Source organism: Xenopus tropicalis, chromosome 10 (genome assembly GCF_000004195.4).
Source record: "Xenopus tropicalis strain Nigerian chromosome 10, UCB_Xtro_10.0, whole genome shotgun sequence".
In the NCBI taxonomy this organism is placed as follows: Eukaryota; Metazoa; Chordata; class Amphibia; order Anura; family Pipidae; genus Xenopus; species Xenopus tropicalis.
Window position 1 is genome coordinate 37,317,152 of NC_030686.2, and position 21,317 is coordinate 37,338,468.

The following is a 21,317-nucleotide window of genomic DNA, read 5'->3' on the forward strand; positions in this document are numbered from 1 at the left end:
ACCCACCCCCCCATGATAAAAAGATTTTAAAATGATTGTTACTTGGGCAAAATGTTAAAAAAATAAGCATGATCTCCTGAGGCAGACACTAGACTGGAGGCAGAAAATCCACAGTTCCTTGGGACTAAATAAAATCCTATGGGCAATTGCTTTTACTTTTACCTAAAAATGAACACTTTACAGTATGTAGACTGTGATTTACTAAGTGTTATTTTGTTGTTGGATCTCAGTTTATCTCCTTTACTAACAATGGGCATATTTGCCCCAGGGCAGTAACTTATACCAATAAATCAGAGATTTGATTTTAGGATTCTACCTAAAGTAGACTTATGTAAACTAATTGCTGGCTAAAGCAAATTTGCAATTGCACCTGTTCTTACAGATGCCTGCTATACAGTGGCATAATTACTAGGCGCTGGGTCCCCCTGCAAAAAAATTTCTGAGGGTCCCGGCGCAAAGTAGCAAACTCCCCTGGCCCCCTCTCTCCGCTCTGATGCGTTCCCTGCCCACCCCCTGCACTGCACACTGTAAATCCCCAATCCCCACCCCTTCTCCTACCTGGGAGCTGGTGTGGAGGGGGGATTTACATGAAAAATGGAGGAATCAAACCCCGCAGCCTGGGGCCCCCTGTCCCCCGGGTAGGGGTATGCTTAATCGATTGTTACGCCACTGCTGCTGTAGAAGTGAATAGGTGATTATACAGGTATGGGATCCCTTATCCGGAAACCCGATATCCAGAAAGCTCCGAATTACGGAAAGCCTGTCTCCCATAGACTCCATTATAAGCAAATAATTCAAATTTTAAAAATTGATTTCCTTTTTCTTTGTAAAAATAAAACAGTGCTTTGTATTTGATCCAAACTAAGATATAATTAATCCTTACTGGATGCAAAATAATCTTATTGAGTTTAATTAATGTTTTATTGATTTTTTAATAGACTTAATGTATGAAGATCCAAATTACGGAAAAGACCCCTTATCTGGAATACCCTTGGTCCCGGGCATTCTGGATAACGGGTCCTATACCTGTACTAAACAGTTGGCTCTACCTCCTAAACTGTTAAACACAGTGGGGGGCAAAATGCCAAATACCCTTTACCACCATGTTATATACAGAGAAGGCTAATTCAGCTGATGTATATTGGGTTGGTTTAAACCTGGGATCCCCAACCTTGATCCCCAACCTTTTTTTACTCGTGAGCCACACTCAGATGCAAAAAGTGTTGATAAGCCACACAAGCATGAAAAATATTCTTGAGGAGGCAATATAAGGGTTGTGATTGGCTATTTGGTAGCCCCATGGGGACTGCTGGCCTGAAGGAGGCTCTGCTTGGAGTAAAACTGTGTCTCTGTACTTTCAAAAATGTATTCAAGCCAGAAATGTAAAAATGGCACCTATTTGAGGCCACTGGGAGCAAGATCAAAACGGGTTGGTGAGCAACATGTTGCAAGAGTACAGGATTCCAGTTACCAGTTCCAGAGTCTGTTTTCTGGGGTTACTGGGCCAGTGTAAATTTAAACAAAGCATAAAACTGGTAAAGCCAGCAGATGACATGGCAATATCGCCACAGCATTATATCAAAATAAAACTGATATTACCAGTCTTTAAAAAAAAACAAAGGCACCAAAAATAATCAGTCTCTCTTGGCATAGTCACACAATGACAACGAGACTAGCGAAACACCACCCAGCCGAATAAACATGCATATCAAGCATCATCCTAATAATCTCACTGTAAATATGCAATAAACCCTGTCATCTGACAAACAGCCCTGGCAGTACCTCAAGATTATTTTGCAATGGGCATAGTAAACAGCCCATGACGTATGACATTGTTGTGTAATTTCTACTTTTTTAGGGGGCTATAAAGCATATGTGTCAGTTCATATTATTTCAAATGAAAATATTTAACTTAAGAAGACATTATTGGGGCCATTTATGTGCAGGAAGGCTATGTGCAAACATAAATGATGAAAAAGAAACTGCAAATACACTTTATTATTATTTCTACAGTTTCTTTTGCTGCACTTGTTGTGAATGGTCCATGTGCTGGGCGTTTTCTCACCATGAGCGTGTCTGAGCAACATGATGTTTGGACTTGCATGGACGTTCTACAAGGCCGAACAGATTATTATGGAACAGGAATTACATGGCGGTAGAATTCTGCCTGAATTCGCCTCCATTTGCTTATGTTCTAATTACCTTGACATTCAAAATGCATGGACAATGCAAAGATAAGTAAGCTCCTTGGATATGCTTTTATAACCATTTAAACCCATCAGCCTCTTTTTTAATTTTTTTTTTTCCTCTCTCAAAGTCTCTGCCAACTACCTGTTGAGTCTGAGAGCAAATAATGACACAGCCACAAGGGTGAAAGCATTAATTATATGGTATTTATTAAATCAGACGCCTATTCTGTAGAGTTTATCTCGTGAAAGTGTCAGCCAAGGGTCAGAGACGGATTAGGAGACAATCGAGTGCTTTCTGTAGTAAAAGCTCCTACTTACGGGTTTACCTGCATTAATAACATGGGCTAAAGCTAAGAAAAATGTAATGGCTTTGACTGTACTTAATTACTTGGAAACTTAAAGAACAGTCTAGTATAGTTAAAATAGGATGGCTAATGATTCTGGGAATGGAGGGCAGCAAGTGGTGGGCTTCTTGAAGGGCTTTATGAGTATCAGTAGAAATTTGAGCTAATTTTTAATTGTTTTTACCTGAGGATATTTCTTTCTAACATCACTTTTAAAATAAGATGGAAAATTTTAATATTCTACTGTTTTTTTCTGGCCACTGTTTGATCCAGTCCTTTGACTGTTCTCATATCAGGTTGGGGGAGTTTTGAGGAGAATGCCTATGTGATAATACCTCAAAGCCCAGCCTGAAGGTCAGTTAGGGTGATATTTGGGATGAATACATATACCACCTTATATATTTGGAACTATGCTCAACTAATGTTTTCCAGAGTTGAAAATCTTGACATTAGGTTGGACCTCTAAGGAGACTTGAACTAAAAAAGTCCGATAACCACTTGTCTGTCTAATCCTTTGACTGGATACGGCTTAAGGTGGCCACACACGTGGCGATTTGCGATCTTTTGGCCGACCATCGGAAAGATCGCTAAATCCACCACTAACCTTCAGGGCTGAAATGGCAGATAAGGAGGTAGAAACAACAGGATTTCTACCTCCTTCTGCCGATTCAGCCCTGACGGCAGATTTTGCTCAGGTGCATTCTATGGCAGCCGATCAAAATCTTTTAACCTGGCCGATCGGCGAGTCGTCCGATATCAGCAGCCTCCTGCGATATCGGTCAACTCACCGACTTGCCATACACGCACCGAATTTCGTACGAAACGAGGTTTCGTACGATACTATCGGTGCGTGTATGGCCAGCTTAAGTCTGTGTCTTGTAAATGTTCTAACGCTGTGATTAGCTACAGGTTGGTTCTACTCCCACCTATGTTCAAGTTAGTTATTCTCCAATACAAATAAAACAAGTGATTGGAATTTATACTTACACCCCTGCAAAGGTTTATGGGCAATAACATTTGAGCAAAAATTGCTCTGCTGGCCTATAACCTATATAAATATGAATGTATATTTTGAAGGAAACAAGTTCCCCCCACTGGAGAAAGGCATATGATAGAACTATTAGTGACTCTTGCTCTTGTAACTAGTTGACATATTGATACCCTAACAGGCTAGTTAGTTGTTTAATACCCAGTCTGACTTATTTTACTAGGACATTGCTAGAGATGTCACAATGATTTGCCCACTGTCTGGATTCCCTACCCTCCTCCAGCCAATACTGGCAGTATGTTTCCTCTGTTCTAATAAAGAGATGTTAGAAAGGAAATGGAAGTAAGAATAGAGCAAAATATATCTTCCCATATGCCCGAATAAAACAACACAAGTAGTCAACATGAATAACAAATGAAAAGCTTGAAAAGTTACTCTGTGCCATTGAATGCTATTTAATTACCCTACATTTCTGTAGCAATATAGTTCCTTTCTATAGAACAGTGAGTATTTCAGGGAGGCCAAAGCATAGGTTTTAAATCTATGTTGTTCAGGGACTCCAGGGTGGTTTAATCGTTGACCAGCTGTAAATTCTTCCCATTAATTCAGTGTGGACACTATAATTTATTGCTACAAGAAATTCTACAAAGCGGCCAGCACTGAAAGGCAAATGGATAAGATTTCTTCTTGATTTATACTGTGGCTTGAACTCAAAATATCCCTAAAAAGCATAATTAATATAAAGGAAGGCGAAATAGTTGCTTTTTTGGACACCAAGGCTCAAGTTGGATCCCAGTTAAAGAAAAGAAAATGTCTTTTTTTTTCTCAGAGTGGTTTAAATTTGCCCAGACCGTTAAAACAAACATAAACGTGAGTGACAGCCTTTTCGGTAAATGTACGCTGCCCCCTTGCCAAGAGATAGTTTCAGTAGATGTTTATAGGACGCAAAGCTTTGGGACATCATTGACACCTTACTAATGCACTCTGGCAGGTTGCGTTAGAGTTTCCCCCCACCCCAACTGGCTGCATGCCAGGAGAATACTAGAATAATGAAACCCAACTGCAAGAACAAGCAGCTGAGCTCGGAGAATTTAGAGCCTAGAGGAAAAATATACCCTTTTTTATAAATATGGTTTGGCTAACATTTATTTCATTTTAAATGGATAGGAACAGTTTAGGACATAGCTTATTGCACGATCCTGTCTTTGAATGTTTGAATACAATTGAGTAGGAGTTACCATATTGCCTACCTAGATAGAGATACTGTCCATAAAAAGGACACACCTTGATTTTTTCCATATTGACCATTTTCCATGTCTTCTTTGACCTGAATCAAGTCAAGGGTGCAATATAGGCAGTTTGATTGCTCCTACATGTTAAGATGCCCATACTAGGGCAGATAGCTTGATTGCTTTTGAATAAGTTGGCAACCCATTAATATTTGTATGGGATTAAAAACAACCCTGCTCAATAACTGTTCTGGACTCCTTCAGCTATTGATGGGGCAGGATGGAAACTGCAATTGGCACGTGTCTGCACAGACCCCATGTGTATTCAGATATCTGACCCCAAGTCAACATACTACTTAGGTGTTCAAATTGAAGCTGCAGTGATGATCTTTGTCTTATAGAGGGAGCTCCGTGTCCATCACTGTGCTCTCACTAACTGGTACTACACAGTAAAACTCCCCAACTGAGCTGAAAGTGCCAACAAGTAAATGTTCTGTGGGTGCAGCTAAGCCAGAAGATAGGAAATACAGCAGAGGAAGGAGCAACTGAAGTTCCTAAATACATAAACAAAGAAAACAAAACAAGGCTTCAAGGCTACAAGTGAAGTGAAGCTCATCAGGCAGTCAATTCAGATCTTCACCTCCCTTGCCATTTTTTTAATATGGAGCCAAGAAAAATGTTTATTTCCCTTTACATCTAGCCAGAGTACAGTTTATTCGGCATGGCGACAGCTTGATGCTTTGAAACTTTGTGCCCTAATTGATCTTTCACCTTTAACTTTGACTCTGTAGAGCCCTGCAGGAGGCAATGGCACTAGATAAATAGTCACAATAATAATAATAATAACAATAATGACTTTCACGATTGTGTTAAAGCCAACATAAAATGAACAGAATTCTGTTATACTGGATTTAGGTTCAGCCCCCAACTTAGCTTTAAACCAAATTGCAAAACATGGTTATTCGCTTATACGTCTCAGGGTATCCAAGACAGTAAATAAGCATCAACCACAAATCCCACCCAAACTGGCCTACATGCTGGTTGCTTCTATCCGCCATATGGAACCACCCAGTAGGGGGCCTGACCCTCAGTTTGGGAACCGCTGCCAAATACCAATGAACGATCTGTAGCTCTTTAGCCAGAATCTCGAGGGGGTGTCCTCTGTGAAGGCTGAATGGTTGACCTGGATAATTAGAGTTTAGCTGTATGACCATACCAAATTCCAGAGCAGCAATGTCCACCCTTATCCATGTAGGTGGGCGATTATTCACCAAACCACATTTCTTGGGGCCAGAAAACAATAAAATTATGAAGTCACTTAAAGAAATCATTGAAACCCTAGGGTAGGCTTATGGCCATAAAAATTTCATGGAGGTCCACACCCAGACCACAGGCCAATTGTTGGACAGCTCTATTGGAGCGATAACTCTCTGGGCTAGAATCCATGGATCTGGTTATTTCCATAGTTTAATTTTTATCAGTCAGGTTTAAATACATCATGTTACATTTTAAGGCCCCTAGAAAGCCAACAAGCCTTACAGAATGTGACCTTTCCAGCACCCAAGAGGTAGAAAAAATATTTGAAAGCTTCCACTAAAACCAATGTTTTTCCAAGTGGAATACAAGCGTGTAACAATCTATGTTCTCGCACTCAAGGCTGGACCAAAAGAGATGTTCCCTGATTGAATATGACAAGGCTGATAAATACACTCAACTGCAGATACATGGAATAGATAGGTATTTCTGTTGCCCAGTAAAGAGTGTAGACATAGCAACACAATCACTGCCTTCAGCAGAGGCCTCCATTCCCTGGGATCTCTTTGTCTAATACTCTAGGCATGTACAAAACAAGAAACCGCAAAGAATTATTTCCTCCACCACATTTTTAAAGAACTGTTATTGTGATTAAAAAGATCTAATATAAATGTAGAAGGTGGAGTTTTTTTTCTTATATTTTTATTTTTTTTTATTATCTAACTGATCTATGCCATGACTCCGGACTGATAGCAGATACGGTTAAGTTGCAGGAAGGTGCCATTGTGGTTGGCAAATTGGATACCCAACTCTCGCGTTCTCTGCAGTCACGGCACACTGTGTGGCAACCCATACATATGTGGGTGAGAATAATGCATATTATTATATATAATGCAGGTGTCCTGCTATTGTATTCATATATAATGTTCCTTATAAGCTAAACCCCCTTAGCCTATCGACACTTGTAGTGTTTCTGCGCCAGTGTATTTTAGCCAATAGAGAAATGCCTGATTACCCTTGACATGAATGGAAACTACTCATAACGGGAATTTGTGGCCCTTTAATGGACATTTAACCATTTTTGAGCCAAGAACCACCTCTTAAGAGCAGTGAGTATGGTTTCCAGTCACGGCAGACACGAGGGCATTGGTCGTTTCTCCACATCTACAGAGAAACACTTCATGTGCCATTAGCCTTACTGTGCTAGCTAGGGAACACAATATAGCGGATCACACCCATATTTATAAATGCAAAGGTATAAGAAGAGTTCCGTAGCATGAAACATAAGGCTTACCTTTCCATAATGCATCTTTTCCCTTTAATCACACCCTTACTTTTTTTGGCACAAAAGGAAGATGGTGAGAAAGTTCTCCTTTGAATTCGAACCCTCCCCTTGCCAAACCAACCTGTTATTTTTACGTCAACCATCCATAAAATAATGGTGAAGTACAGGCTTCTAACCTGCTATTTAACACAAGGGGGGAATTAGCCAGGTATGCAGGAAAGGGCTTAGGCTGGATTGTTTTCAGAGAACTCCAGTGTTTTTAACACACAAAAGCAATCCAGCTCTCCAAACAAGCAATTTGTTGCAGTGCTCCAGCCTGACATTCAAATCACTCTTATTAATCTTAAGAGCTCCCCAGGCCATGATTGAAAGGTACAGTAAGTAAGTTGGAAGGAAGACGGAGCCAAGAGCCTGACTGCTCGGAAAAGTACTCCTTTTGGCATCAAAGAACTAGAACTTGGTCATTCAGCTCTTTGCTAGGGCTACTTGTCTGTCCTAAACGTTCCTTTTAAATAACATGTATCCCTTTTCTTGTGGTTAGAAAATTTCCTGCTGAGTTCAATGGATAGGTATGGCCAACTGTGCTGGAAATGTAGGCTTAGCATAAGCAAAAGGAACGGTATATTACAATGTTTGTTGGCACTGTGTGTCATTATTCAGACAACAATGAAGTGGGAATATACAGGGCATCTGTAACCAACGAAAAAACAGACTATCTTGTAGCCTGAACATTAGCTTGCATCAGAACCTTAATGTTCACCCAGGGCTAAACCACCGTAGTTAGAAGAACATTTAGACCATTAGAATCCAAACTGTAGCCATTGCGAACTTTTGCTTATACAGTATGCTAGCCCAAATCAGCGTGATCCATTAAAACATATACAGGGCTATATCAAATTGTCCCAATCTAGACCAACATTGGGCCAAGCGAAGCACTATGATTATAGCTTTGCCAATGCCAAGAAATACATTCCCAAATGGACTAAATATTTCTACATTCTATTTTTACTAGCTATCTGTAAATATATAAGATCTCTATATGCTCGCTGCAATATGAAGGCTTTGTTTGCTTCACATATTACAGTCTCACAAGCACAGCCCAGAGGCTCGGGTTGTAGATTATTACAACAAGATATTAACCAGATGGCTTTTATAATCTATGCTTTCCTCCTCTGTTAGCTGCCTCGCTACAATATCTACCAGTTATGTCAACACTCAATAGATGCACTGGGAGCACCTTCCCTACACTCAATAAAGGCCAAATGGATTCACACTAACTCCGCTGATGTCATATCCTGTGTGAATGGCACCAAAATGCACAAAGCTGTGAATCACATTCATTTTAAAACCCCTAATGGCTTTTCAATAAAGAGAAAATTCTATTTTTTCACCTTCAACATGGTGGGAAACAAAGTATAAGGTGGAAGGTATTATACAGAGAAGAGGAAGAGGCATTGAATAAAGGACAAATGCTCTTGGCTTCCTGGGGTAATGTTATAGTTGGATTTGCTGCACATACCCAGGGTGGGACACAGTGCCAAAGTGTTCTAGGATAAAGCAATACTGTTATACCTCATGTACTGCCTGAGCACCTCCAGTGCAGCCCTCTTCTTTCTATTGGCTTGGGACATAGTGTGCCCAGCTGGGGTTCAGTATTCTGGTGCTTGTGTCTCAACCCTTTCTCCTTGTAGATTGTAAGCTCTTTTGGGCAGGGCCCTCTTCACCTCTTGTATTGGTTATTGATTGCTTTATATGTTACTCTGTATGTCCAATGTATGTAACCCACTTATTGTACAGCGCTACGGAATATGTTGCCGCTTTATAAATAAATGTTAACAATAATAATAATACTGAATGTTAATCACCCCTGGTAGCGGTCATTTGGGTATAAAACTATTAGGAAGGTGGCAACAAGACTATAAAAAATAGATCTAAAAAAAAAAAGAAAAGTGCCTGTGCTCCTTTAAAATTAAATAAAAATATTCTAGTAAAAGTTTGTCCTAATATTTCATTATGATAATATCTCGTGATTGCAGTCCTTTCTAATTACCTGTGCGACTGCATTCCACAAATGTGTGTGTGTAAACCAATCTTAAACTTCCTTGGAAAATCCTTCCCAAATTGTATTCATCCTGAGCTAATCCGCCATCAACTGAATGAATTAAGCCCTATTTGTTTTTTCGAAGGCTAATTTTGCTGGGTTCCAGGGGTCTCTGTTTTTCTAAGGAAAGGCTAATTTAAGTCAGAGGGGGCAGGAGAAGGGAATGGACCAGAAAGAGGCCTAAGAGGGACTACTGGCAGTCCCTAGGTGCACAGCATGCATGACTAAGGGAATGTAAACAAACACAGCTGAGCCAGGCAGAAATTGGAAGGTTTTCTCATTAAAGAAATAAAATAAACAGATGTCCTTAAGCACTTTGGCCTGTGTTTTTCTAAAGGAATTGGAAATGCTTACATGTTTCAACAACAGAGGTGATATAGGACTAGATCTAAAGGTTCCTGGGGATGGAAAGGCAGAGCAGAAGTTTGGGGCACTTCTAGCTGAATAATGACCCAGTGGGAGGTGTCAATTCATCTCCGACACAGACTGGAGCTCAGCAGTTATAATTCAGAAGTCAATGCCTGTTCAGCTAAGTGGCTGAGAGTACGTGCTGCCATACTTGCATTATTATTATTATTATTATTATGCCTGTTACTGGCTAAGTGCAGACTCCTAATCCAAACATTTTGACGGAGTCGAGTGGTTTGCAGTTACTGAACTCAAAGGAAAATGTTACTGGAAATAAAGGAATGTTAACTACAACAGGCAGGGTAGAGATATTATACATGGAATTGGCACTGTATGTATCCTGCTGTGTGTTCTGGGGTATTATACATGGAATTGGCACTATATTTATCCTGCTGTGTGTTCTGGGGTATTATACATGGAATTGGCACTGTATTTATTCTGCCGTGTGTTCTGGGGTATTATACATGGAATTGGCACTGTATGTATCCTGCTGTGTGTTCTGGGGTATTATACATGGAATTGGCACTGTATTTATCCTGCTGTGTGTTCTGGGGTATTATACATGGAATTGGCACTGTATTTATCCTGCCGTGTGTTCTGGGGTATTATACATGGAATTGGCACTGTATTTATTCTGCCGTGTGTTCTGGGGTATTATACATGGAATTGGCACTGTATTTATCCTGCCGTGTGTTCTGGGGTATTATACATGGAATTGGCACTGTATTTATCCTGCCGTGTGTTCTGGGGTATTATACATGGAATTGGCACTGTATTTATTCTGCCGTGTGTTCTGGGGTATTATACATGGAATTGGCACTGTATTTATCCTGCTGTGTGTTCTGGGGTATTATACATGGAATTGGCACTGTATTTATTCTGCAGTGTGTTCTGGGGTATTATACATGGAATTGGCTCTGTATTTATCCTGCCGTGTGTTCTGGGGTATTATACATGGAATTGGCACTGTATTTATCCTGCCATGTGTTCTGGGGTATTATACATGGAACTGGCACTGTATTTATCCTGATGTGTGTTCTGGGGTATTATACATGGAACTGGCACTGTATTTATCCTGATGTGTGTTCTGGGGTATTATACATGGAATTGGCACTGTATTTATCCTGCCGTGTGTTCTGGGGTATTATACATGGAACTGGCACTGTATTTATCCTGATGTGTGTTCTGGGGTATTATACATGGAATTGGCACTGTATTTATCCTGCCGTGTGTTCTGGGGTATTATACATGGAATTGGCACTGTATTTATCCTGCCGTGTGTTCTGGGGTAATATACATGGAATTGGCTTTGTATTTATTCTGCCGTGTGTTCTGGGGTATTATACATGGAATTGGCACTGTATTTATCCTACGATGTGTTCTGGGGTATTATACATGGAATTGGCTCTGTATTTATCCTGCCATGTCTTCTGGCACATTCTATATGAAACTGGCACTGTATTTGCATGAAATTGCCAGTGCATTTATCCTGCCTTGGGTTCTGGGGTTTTATAGATATATGGTATCTGCCCTAGCATACCAAGGAGGAATCTGTGTAGAAAACATCATGCCTATATATCTATATACGAGAGAAGTGAGAGGGAATCGGAAGACAAGAAGAAAATGGAAAAAAGTAGAAGTGCAACAAATCCATAATTCCGAAACCTCAACCAGACAATTGTTATGTTCAGTTGTCCATGTGAATTTAAGGGTTTCAGATCTACAAGAATCCAGAACGATCTGTCATATTTAATCAATAAATTCTTATTTATTAGCTAATTCTTTGCAATGATAAGTCCATCCATGTTGGAGACAGAAAAATTCTATTGGGTTTATTTGGTGTTCACATGATTTCAGCATATGTTGCTCAAAATTACAGAAATATCGGGAAAATCTCAGGTGCCAAGGGTTCCAGACTACAGATCTTTTATTCCGTATATGAAGATTAATACTGTATAGTTCACAACAGCCCTAAAGCCAGTTCTTGGGCCTCCTCATATAATATACGTTTCAGGAAGGAAACAGCGCTGCGAGTATTTTCCCACAAAGAATGAGGCCTGTTTTCCTTTGTTTTGCCAAACAGCTAAGCTCTCTTTTGTATGAAGGAGGTAAATTGAGGAACGCGCCAACACAATGTACTGGATTTGTACAAAGCACAAACATGCAGCCTATTCAGCCTCCTTCAGCCAATGGGAATGAGCGCACCCCATCAGAATGACACGCATGGAGCGGACAAACGCCAGGAGCGAGGGGTGCAAATGCTCCGACATAGGGGGCTGAGTATCATATTAGGGAGATATAGTCGTGCTGAAGCTACTGCTGCTGCCCCTGCTGCTCTTGGGCAAGAAGGAAAGAATCCCATGACTATCAAGGAGAGAGATTAAGATTCTCAATACAAACAGAAAAAAGGGTTGCTGCTGAAATTTTACATGTTCAGTTACCAGTAGAAACCAGGAGGTTGTTTTCTAGCCACAAGCTAGAAAATAAAAGCAAAGATCTAACTGTGGAATTTCGTACCTGTGTTAGTAGATCAGTCCTAAAATCTTATTTATTATCCTCCCAAACATTGCCTTGGGGGTAAAATGTGATTACCCAAAACAGAGGTTAATTAAATTTTTTCCAGCCTTAAGTAATTCTACAGGTCAGGTGAATCACAATACAAGACTTAAAGGGCAAGCTAAATTATCTTGCTGCTGAATTATGCGTAGTACAGAGGAATATATCTTTTCTGGCATCTCTCTGTACAGGCTATGAGCAAACTTAGGGGGCTGTTCCTGCTGAATTGTGCTTAGTACAGGGGAATCCCTATGCTGCCATAGTTTTATGGTATCTCTCAGTACAGGCTATGAACAAACTTAGGGGGCTGTTCCTGCTGAATTGTGCTTAGTACAGGGGAATCCCTACTCTGCCATAGTTTTATGGTATCTCTCTGTACAGGCTATGAACAAACTTAGGGGGCTGTTCCTGCTGAATTGTGCTTAGTACAGGGGAATCCCTATGCTGCCATAGTTTTATGGTATCTCTCAGTACAGGCTATGAACAAACTTAGGGGGCTGTTCCTGCTGAATTGTGCTTAGTACAGGGGAATCCCTATGCTGCCATAGTTTTATGGTATCTCTCAGTACAGGCTATGAACAAACTTAGGGGGCTGTTCCTGCTGAATTGTGCTTAGTACAGGGGAATCCCTACTCTGCCATAGTTTTATGGTATCTCTCTGTACAGGCTATGAGCAAACTTAGGGGGCTGTTCCTGCTGAATTGTGCTTAGTACAGGGGAATCCCTACTCTGCCATAGTTTTATGGTATCTCTCTGTACAGGCTATGAGCAAACTTAGGGGGCTGTTCCTGCTGAATTGTGCTTAGTACAGGGGAATCCCTATGCTGCCATAGTTTTATGGTATCTCTCTGTACAGGCTATGAACAAACTTAGGGGGCTGTTCCTGCTGAATTGTGCTTAGTACAGGGGAATCCCTATGCTGCCATAGTTTTATGGTATCTCTCTGTACAGGCTATGAGCAAACTTAGGGGGCTACTTCTGTGCCTTGGTTGCATTCTCCACCAAACCCCTCCAGAATCCGTCTCAGTCTTATTTAACAAAGAAGGCAGGAAGGAATGGCTGCTCAGGTGGCTGAATGTGAAATGTCCCCTACAGCAGTTAAACACCGGGTCGTACCATTTACCCTTGGCACCTTTTAGCGCACACACTCACTTTAATGAAGTGCTAGCGCACTGTGGCTCATTAGGAGTACTTTGCCTCTTCGAGTCTATAAATAGATGTGTGTCCCCTGTAGGGTTATGAGCAGCCAAATTGCCATATTAGCTTTTTAATTGATGGCTTACGATGATAACAGCAGACATGTCCCCCTCTTTTAAAAGCTGCTAAGCAGCATTAATTCGAAGCTGTTTAAATAGGAAATAAGTCATCAGGTTTTATGCACTTTACATAAACACAACGGTTACAAAATGAGCTCACGGCCTTAAAAAGAGGAAAAAAACCTCAATTCATTCAATGTGGCAAAAAAAAAAAAAAAATAAGAAAAAAAATCTGTTAATGAATGTGCCTGATTTGCTCATGTTAAAAAAATGTTTGCATGACACGTCGCTTTTACTGTCTCAAATGTGCGTTGTAAAAGTTAATGTGTTTTAGCTTTCGGCCGTATGAATGCCAGCGAGGCTTGGGGATGATGGGTTACAGGCCTATACGCGGGGGGGCGAGAGTGGGATTGCATATTAAATGGTTGCCATGTTGTTTCTCAGGAAGAGATTGGGGCAGTAACCCAAACCAACCAATAAGCAGGTAGAATTTACTGGTCACCTGTTTAAGAGCAAACATCTTAGTGGTTTCTATTAGTAATGTGCGGGCTGGATACCCGTGGGTTAACCTGCGGGCCGGATGGGTTTGGGCCAACCTCTGCACATCATCTGCGGGTTCGAGCTGAGCAATTCTGCTCACCCTCCCCGCCCACAACCTTACACTGTGGAGAGCTCTCTTCCGGGGTTCTCTATTTATAGGTGCATGCCCGGAAGCCCCACCCCTTTTGTGACATCATTGCGGGGCGCTGCAGGCGTGGGTCTATAAATCGAGGAAAGAAGCCGTTCGGGTTCTGGTTTGGGAGCAGGCAGGTTAGGGTCGGGGTGCGTGTCGAGAAAATCTCAACCCGCACATCACTAGTTTCTATGGGTTACTGCTCCTGGGCAAACTTAGTACCTTTTGTTATATATGGGGGGTTAACTCTTACTGCTATGGCACGGTGAGCATCTGGCACTGACTCCTATAGGATAAACATGGGAAACTATGGCAGAAATTGCTGACAAATTGAACACAAGTTACAATTCAAAATTTGAGTGCTATTCACAAAAGTACTAGCAACCATACATGTATACCTGCAACTAACATGCTGTCAGAGAACACCTTGTCCATTATAGTTACAATCCCAGCTGTAAAGTAGGAAGGCACTGCTGCCACAAGAATGCGCCCATTTGAAAACCGTAGCTCCACCACGAAGGGTTAAATGAAAACTATACCCCAAACAATGTCTCTATAAAAATATATTGCATAAAACAGCTCATATGTAAAACCCTGCTTCATCTAAATAAACCATTTTCATAAAAATATACTTTTTAGTAGTATGTGCTATTGGGTAATCCTAAATAGAAAACTGCCATTTTAAGAATTAAGGGCCGCCCCCTGGGATCATAGGATTCACAGTGCACACAAACAAGCCAAGGCACACATACATGCTAGGCCCCATCAGCCAATGAATGGACAGAGTTCTGCCTTTTGCTCCCACACTACTTCCTGTTACAGTTAGAGCTGCATTATTTCCTGTCAGCTGATCTCTGAGGGAGCACACAGCCCATCACTAAATGGCGGCTCAAGGGAAAGGATGTAAAAGGGCAATATTTACTGATATATATATTCCAGTTTGGGGAGATTCTTTAATAGGTCACTTAACATAATATAAAGTATCTGTTGGTTAATTATCCCAAGGCTCACTGCCCTTCCTGTCTTAGTGCAAAACCATCGATCCCTTTGTTTCCCGAGACAGGTGCAGTTGAAGAAATTCATCACTTTTATAATTCCCAACTTTTCATAAACACAGAAAACCCTCTGACCACATATCGACTGCATTTCCTGGATATGGAAGCAGCTGTCCTGCGTGACAATGCGGTTTTCCATTTCCAGCCACGCAGTCGGTTTGCCAAGCGGATTAATTTAGGGATCCACATAAGCACAGGCCGCCATACAGTTCAGAGATGGAACGACTGACCAAATCTGCGTGTGGGGGCCAAGCTTTTATTTAGGAAAATCAATATAATATATAGGGGGAAAAAAATCATATTCCAGTTTACCTTCCCGTATCTTGTTGCAAAGGTTCCCGTGAGTAACGAGTGAAAAATAATGATTGTTTCATCCAAATCCCACACGAACACGCGCTGTAACATAAAAACAAGTACTGTGGGTTAGGTTTCACGCATGGAACGGCCATAAAAACAGTCCAATAACTTCTCCATAGAGCTTTCATTTTCTTTGTATATTTGGAGCTTCCATATTGCTCTAGCCTAGCTATTCTGTAGAACAGATTCTAATCCTATTGATGACACATGACAATGCTTGGCATAAGGATTTTTTTTAATCTAGGCAAATGTGTAATAGATTTGCCAGATTTTAAGTAACAATGGTGTGCAAGCTGGAGTGATATCCCCCCCTCCCAGCAGCCGCTCAACAGAACAATGGGAAGGGAGCAAGATATCAGCTCCCAGGTATCCCAGGTATTAGAACAGCACTCAATAGTAAGAAATCCAAGTCTGGCTTGGGACTCCTCCAGTTACATAGGAGTAGGATACACAATAGGTTACCTGAAAGCAGTTCTAATGTGTAGCGCTTGCTCAGACTCAGACACAATGCACTGAGATGGCGCCTACACACCAATATTACAGCTAAAAAAATACATTTGTTGGTTCAAAAATAAAACTTTAAATTGTAAAGTGAATTATTTCTTATGTAAACAGTGTAATTCAGAAATAAAAAGCCCAAAGTCTATCTGGGAACTTGTGACTACACTCTCTGTTAGAGAGTAGATTGGAGGAGAGATAAAAAGCGGTCACAGTGACCGTGGCAGATTCATATCGCAGTGGTACAGGTGTGGGCAGTACAGTTACTGCTCTTTGAGCAACAAGACCACACAAAACCGAGCCCATCAGCAATTTAACATTGCTCCTTGAAATAAACTGTTTCTGGACAGTCTCTCACAAACATTGTGCTAGTTCTTGGCAGGGAGTCAGCTGACTCAATGCAAACAATCACCAGGAAAAAGTGCAAACAGAAAAAAAGCAACAATAACATCAATATAAGACGGTATTGTGATATTTTTGGACACAAGCCCCATGTCATTGTTAATGATGACCATCTTTTTTTTCAACACAACATTGCTAGAGTTGTCCCATTGATATAGAGGAACATGTGTTTCTGCCTGTTCCCCCTGACCTGACACAATCGTGTTCCAAATCATTTAATTCCAAAGTCAGTAAATCACAGCTCATTAATTGTTTGGTACTTTTTTAGCAAGAGCAGAGTTCACGCTGTAATCCGCAACATCTGGGAAAGTTTGGCACAATAGACTATTACCAGTCTGCATTTATTATGACTGGCAACGCTGCCCTCGAGAAGATATTTGGAATGTTCCATTTAAGACAAAAAACCTACCCCTCACTTATAATTCTGTTTTCTTTCATGTCCAAATGCCATGTTTGGTGGCGAGGATGGTGTAAGGCATATCCATGCATAGCAATAAGTACCAATGCACCCTAGAACACCCTTGTGGTGGAGTAGTTGTATATGTGTATATGTTTATTTCTATACTATCTATACACACACACACGTATACATGTTTGTTGAAATGACATACCTCTATTTCATTATCCACTGCAGGAGATGGGTCATTACTTCTTTTAGACCTTCCGCGTAATTTGGCGTCAGATCCTCGCTGTTGTCGATCATTTTCTGAATCTTTAATTGGGGTGGAGGGACCATTATGAGTGTTGTACTCCCCTGAAACATAATGGGTAGTGCAATTTAATTCCTCCTCTGCAAACACAAAAACATTAAGGTTTTAAGATGCTGATGAAGGTTTGAAGATGCTTATACAGTGACTTTGCCTTCATAGGCACTTTTGTCTGTTTGACCCAGTGGCCAAACCCACTAAAGGACAGGGTCCCTTCAACCAATCAATACTTGCATGACCTACCTGATAGTGATTCTGTGCTCTGATTGGAGACATGGTGAGAGGATTCATGGATTGAGTATGCGGCTGTAGACAGGGCTGTGGGGCTGATGCTGTTTGTGGGTACATATGGAGAGTTGTACGAAGAGCTGTAATACTGTGGGTACTGGCCTTGACTGAAGCCTGGATATGATGAATATTCCTTAAAAAAATAAATGTGAACCTTAGTATTAGATACATAATAAAGGATAAATGTCGGGCTTGGACTGAGCTCTTTAATATGGAACAAATAGTGGCAAATGCCCTTGGCCCTACATACAGAGGACTTAGCTAACTAGTAGTTGTAGGTAGAAAGTGTGAGGGTGACGCACATACGGTAGGGCAAGGTAAGAATAGAGCAAGATAGCAAAATAATGACAATAGTATATGATGGGTTAAAATTAGTGCCAGTAGGGTAAAGCATTAGATGGCATGATGGTCAAACTATTGACAGTAGGACAGGATAGAAACAGAAGAACAAGATGGCAACTGTAGAGTTGGGCAAGATGGAGACAGTAGGGCAAGGCAGTGGCAGTATTATGAGATGGTTAGAATAGGGCACACAACCCTCAGTGCTTGGCAAAAGCCAAAGGACCATGGATAAGACAATTCTATACAAATAATGGTTACCCACAATGGTGTTTGTCCTGGCCCTGCCCCAGTGAAAGATGACCCTGGCTGAAGTAATAAACTCCAGACCTAAAATGACTTCTGAATCCGATAACTGTCAGATAACTTCCAACTAAGTACCACCTAAGTGGATCTCTCAGAGTAGTCTGATCGTTCCAATACAGATATATACTCCTGCGCAAAACATGATGCAAAAAGACAAGGTTTCCCAATTGAATCTTACCTGGTGCACACTTCCAAAGGCTCCTGCGTTGGTCAAACCGTTGGCTCCTTGATAAATACCCGATGGACCTAAGCAAAGAGTCAATAAACCTTGTTACAAGGAACATCAGGCTGCTTTAAATCCCACCCCATTTATCTTAAATAAAAACAGATTTTTATAATACTTTAAAACCTAGATGTCCGGCTTTGGGCTGTTTGAAGATATTGCGGCTTGAGTTCTATTATTTCAGCAGATTTCAATATTAGATATGGGTCAACCTCTCCTCCACCAATGCAAGACGATTTTGGACCACCGATTAGAATCCTTATTCCTCTATTTCAAGTGTGGACAGGGTTTCAGTATATAGTCTCCCTGCGTCCGCTCCCTAAAGACCTTGTTTGTTTTTATTTTAAGATTCTGGATTAACTAGGGAATGAACAGCTGAATAAACGACTGCGTGCCAGGGGCCAGTGAGAAAGACAATTTTTGCCAGGAAGGAGCTAGACGGGGATATGGTTCTAGAAGCAATTTGCTACCACATGTAGCTTCCGAGCGTAAAAAATTGAGTATTCGAAATGTTAAACTGACTCTCTGTTTATGGGAATCTCTGCAGCACATCACCCAGGACAATGGGCATGGATAATCTATTGTCTTCTGCCTGGTGATAATGTGTTTCTAAATGGCTAAAAAATCTCTTATGATGCTTGAGATGTTTGCTACCATGGGTCATAGAAAATGTTGGCACATATCCTTGGGTAGACATGACTGGGATATCCCACAATGCATCGCTCGGATGTCAACACATTCTATGATTTTCTTTGGCTTTCACAAAATTCAGTATCTTTCATTTACCAAAGCACAGTTGGAAATCAGGACCACATACTTGGAAGAAAAATGCAAGTTTGTTTAAGAAAAAGGATATTGTATGATATTCCAGAACATGATGTGTTTTGGAGGACAGTAATATCAATAAATTATGTAACACCATCTGAAAACTTCTGACGCAGCTGCACCAGTCGGCAGAGGATAATCATTAGTCTAGGGTTCCTTAGCCTTTTTATCATGGACCCAAATATAGTCTAGTACTAAGCAATTCTGAGATAAAGTCGGATTTTTTCTTACTTCTAGATAATTTCGAGATTTACAAATGCGATTTCGGCAGAACTTGATTTTTTTTGTTATTGTTATGCCAAAAATTTCGAGTTTTTCTAAAATAAAAAAAGAATTTGGCAGGTTTGATCTGTTGAGTACCAGACAGAATAGTAGAGGAATAGAATAGTCAGTGACAGCCTGTCCTTGAACTTTCAACGAGAAGTGAATCCCCTCATTGTTTTCTATTTCACCCAGCTTCAAGGGGAAATTAATGCCCTCATTGGTTTCTATTTCACACATTTTCAAGGGGAAGTTAATGCCCTCATTGGTTTCTATTTCACACATTTTCAAGGGGAAGTTAATGCCCTCATTGGTTTCTATTTCACACATTTTCAAGGGGAAGTTAATGCCCTCATTGGTTTCTATTTCACACATTTTCAATGGGAAGTTAATGCCCTCATTGGTTTCTATTTCACACATTTTCAAGGGGAAGTTAATGCCCTCATTGGTTTCTATTTCACACATTTTCAATGGGAAGTTAATGCCCTCATTGGTTTCTATTTCACACATTTTCAAGGGGAAATTAATGCCCTCATTGGTTTCTATTTCACACATTTTCAAGGGGAAGTTAATGCCCTCATTGGTTTCTATTTCACACATTTTCAAGGGGAAGTTAATGCCCTAATTGTTTTCTATTTCACACGGTTTCAAGGGGAAGCTAATCCCATCATTGTTTTCTTTTTCACCCAGTTTCAAATGAAACTTAAACACATTATTGTTTTCCAAGAATGAGCACCAATGCTCCTAAAATGGCTGCTGGAGCAATTCCTGTTTAAATAAAGACGATTCGTGGCAACGAAAGTCCGTTTAAACTCAAATGTTTCGCGTTTTAACAATACTTTCAACTCAAAAAATTTGCGATTTTCGAATTTAAGACCTGAAATTTTCGTACGGACGATTCAAGCGTTATCGTGCCATTTTATAAATACAGCAATGATTGCGTTTAATTCGAATTTATACCATGTTGAGTTTGAGCCCCTTGGGGGCTGATTTACTTACCCACGAACGGGTCGAATGGAGTCCGATTGCGTTTTTTTCGTAATGATCGGTACTTTGCGATTTTTTCGGATTCTTTACGAATTTTTCGGATCCAATACGATTTTTGCGTAAAAACGCGAGTTTTCCTATCCATTACGAAAGTTGCGTAAAAAGTTGCGCATTTTGCATAGCGTTAAAACTTACGCGAAAAGTTGCGCATTTTTCGTAGCGTTAAAACTTTTCGCGTAAGTTTTAACGCTACGAAAAATGCGCAACTTTTTACGCAACTTTCGTAATGGATACGAAAAACTCGCGTTTTTACGCAAAAATCGTATTGGTAACAAAAAATTCGTACAGAATCCGAAAAAATCGCAAAACATACGAAAAAGTCGCAAAATGTTCGTTTTCAAGTCGGAACTTTTCCAATTCGGGTCGGATTCGTGGGTTAGTAAATCAGCCCCTTGGTGTAGAATCAGCTAAATTGCGTATTTTAGTTATTACTCTACCCTAGAAAGCTGTTTCACTTTATTAATTTATTAACACACACCCTAAATATCATGGAACCCAATTTTGGACTCGGAATCATTGTACTGACCAACCAGAACTAAGATGAGGCGTATCTCTCTAGCGATGTCATTGCCCAATCGACAAGTGTAAAGTTGCCCCAACAACCAAAATTGTAAATAAAAATAGTCATATAAATAAAAGTCGCTTCAATTAGTCACTGCGACTTTTAAGACTTTTTTTAGTTGCCCCATGTGTCTTCGCCCTAAGTGAAATTTAGGAGGACTATAT

General features: G+C 40.5%; 1 protein-coding gene across 4 annotated transcripts in view; it reads right to left on the minus strand.

Moving 5' to 3' along the window:
* The window catches only part of eya2 (EYA transcriptional coactivator and phosphatase 2), a 111,205-nt gene that overhangs the window by 15,407 nt on the left and 74,481 nt on the right, over positions 1-21,317 (minus strand). For 2 of the 4 annotated variants that reach the window (XM_012971488.3, XM_012971491.3), the window contains exons 7-10: positions 18,414-18,481; positions 17,546-17,723; positions 17,207-17,385; positions 15,651-15,734 (exon numbers count right to left, since the gene is read on the minus strand). In XM_012971488.3, coding sequence (XP_012826942.2) covers positions 15,651-15,734; positions 17,207-17,385; positions 17,546-17,723; positions 18,414-18,481 — 509 coding nt within the window. 4 annotated transcript variants of the gene reach the window in all.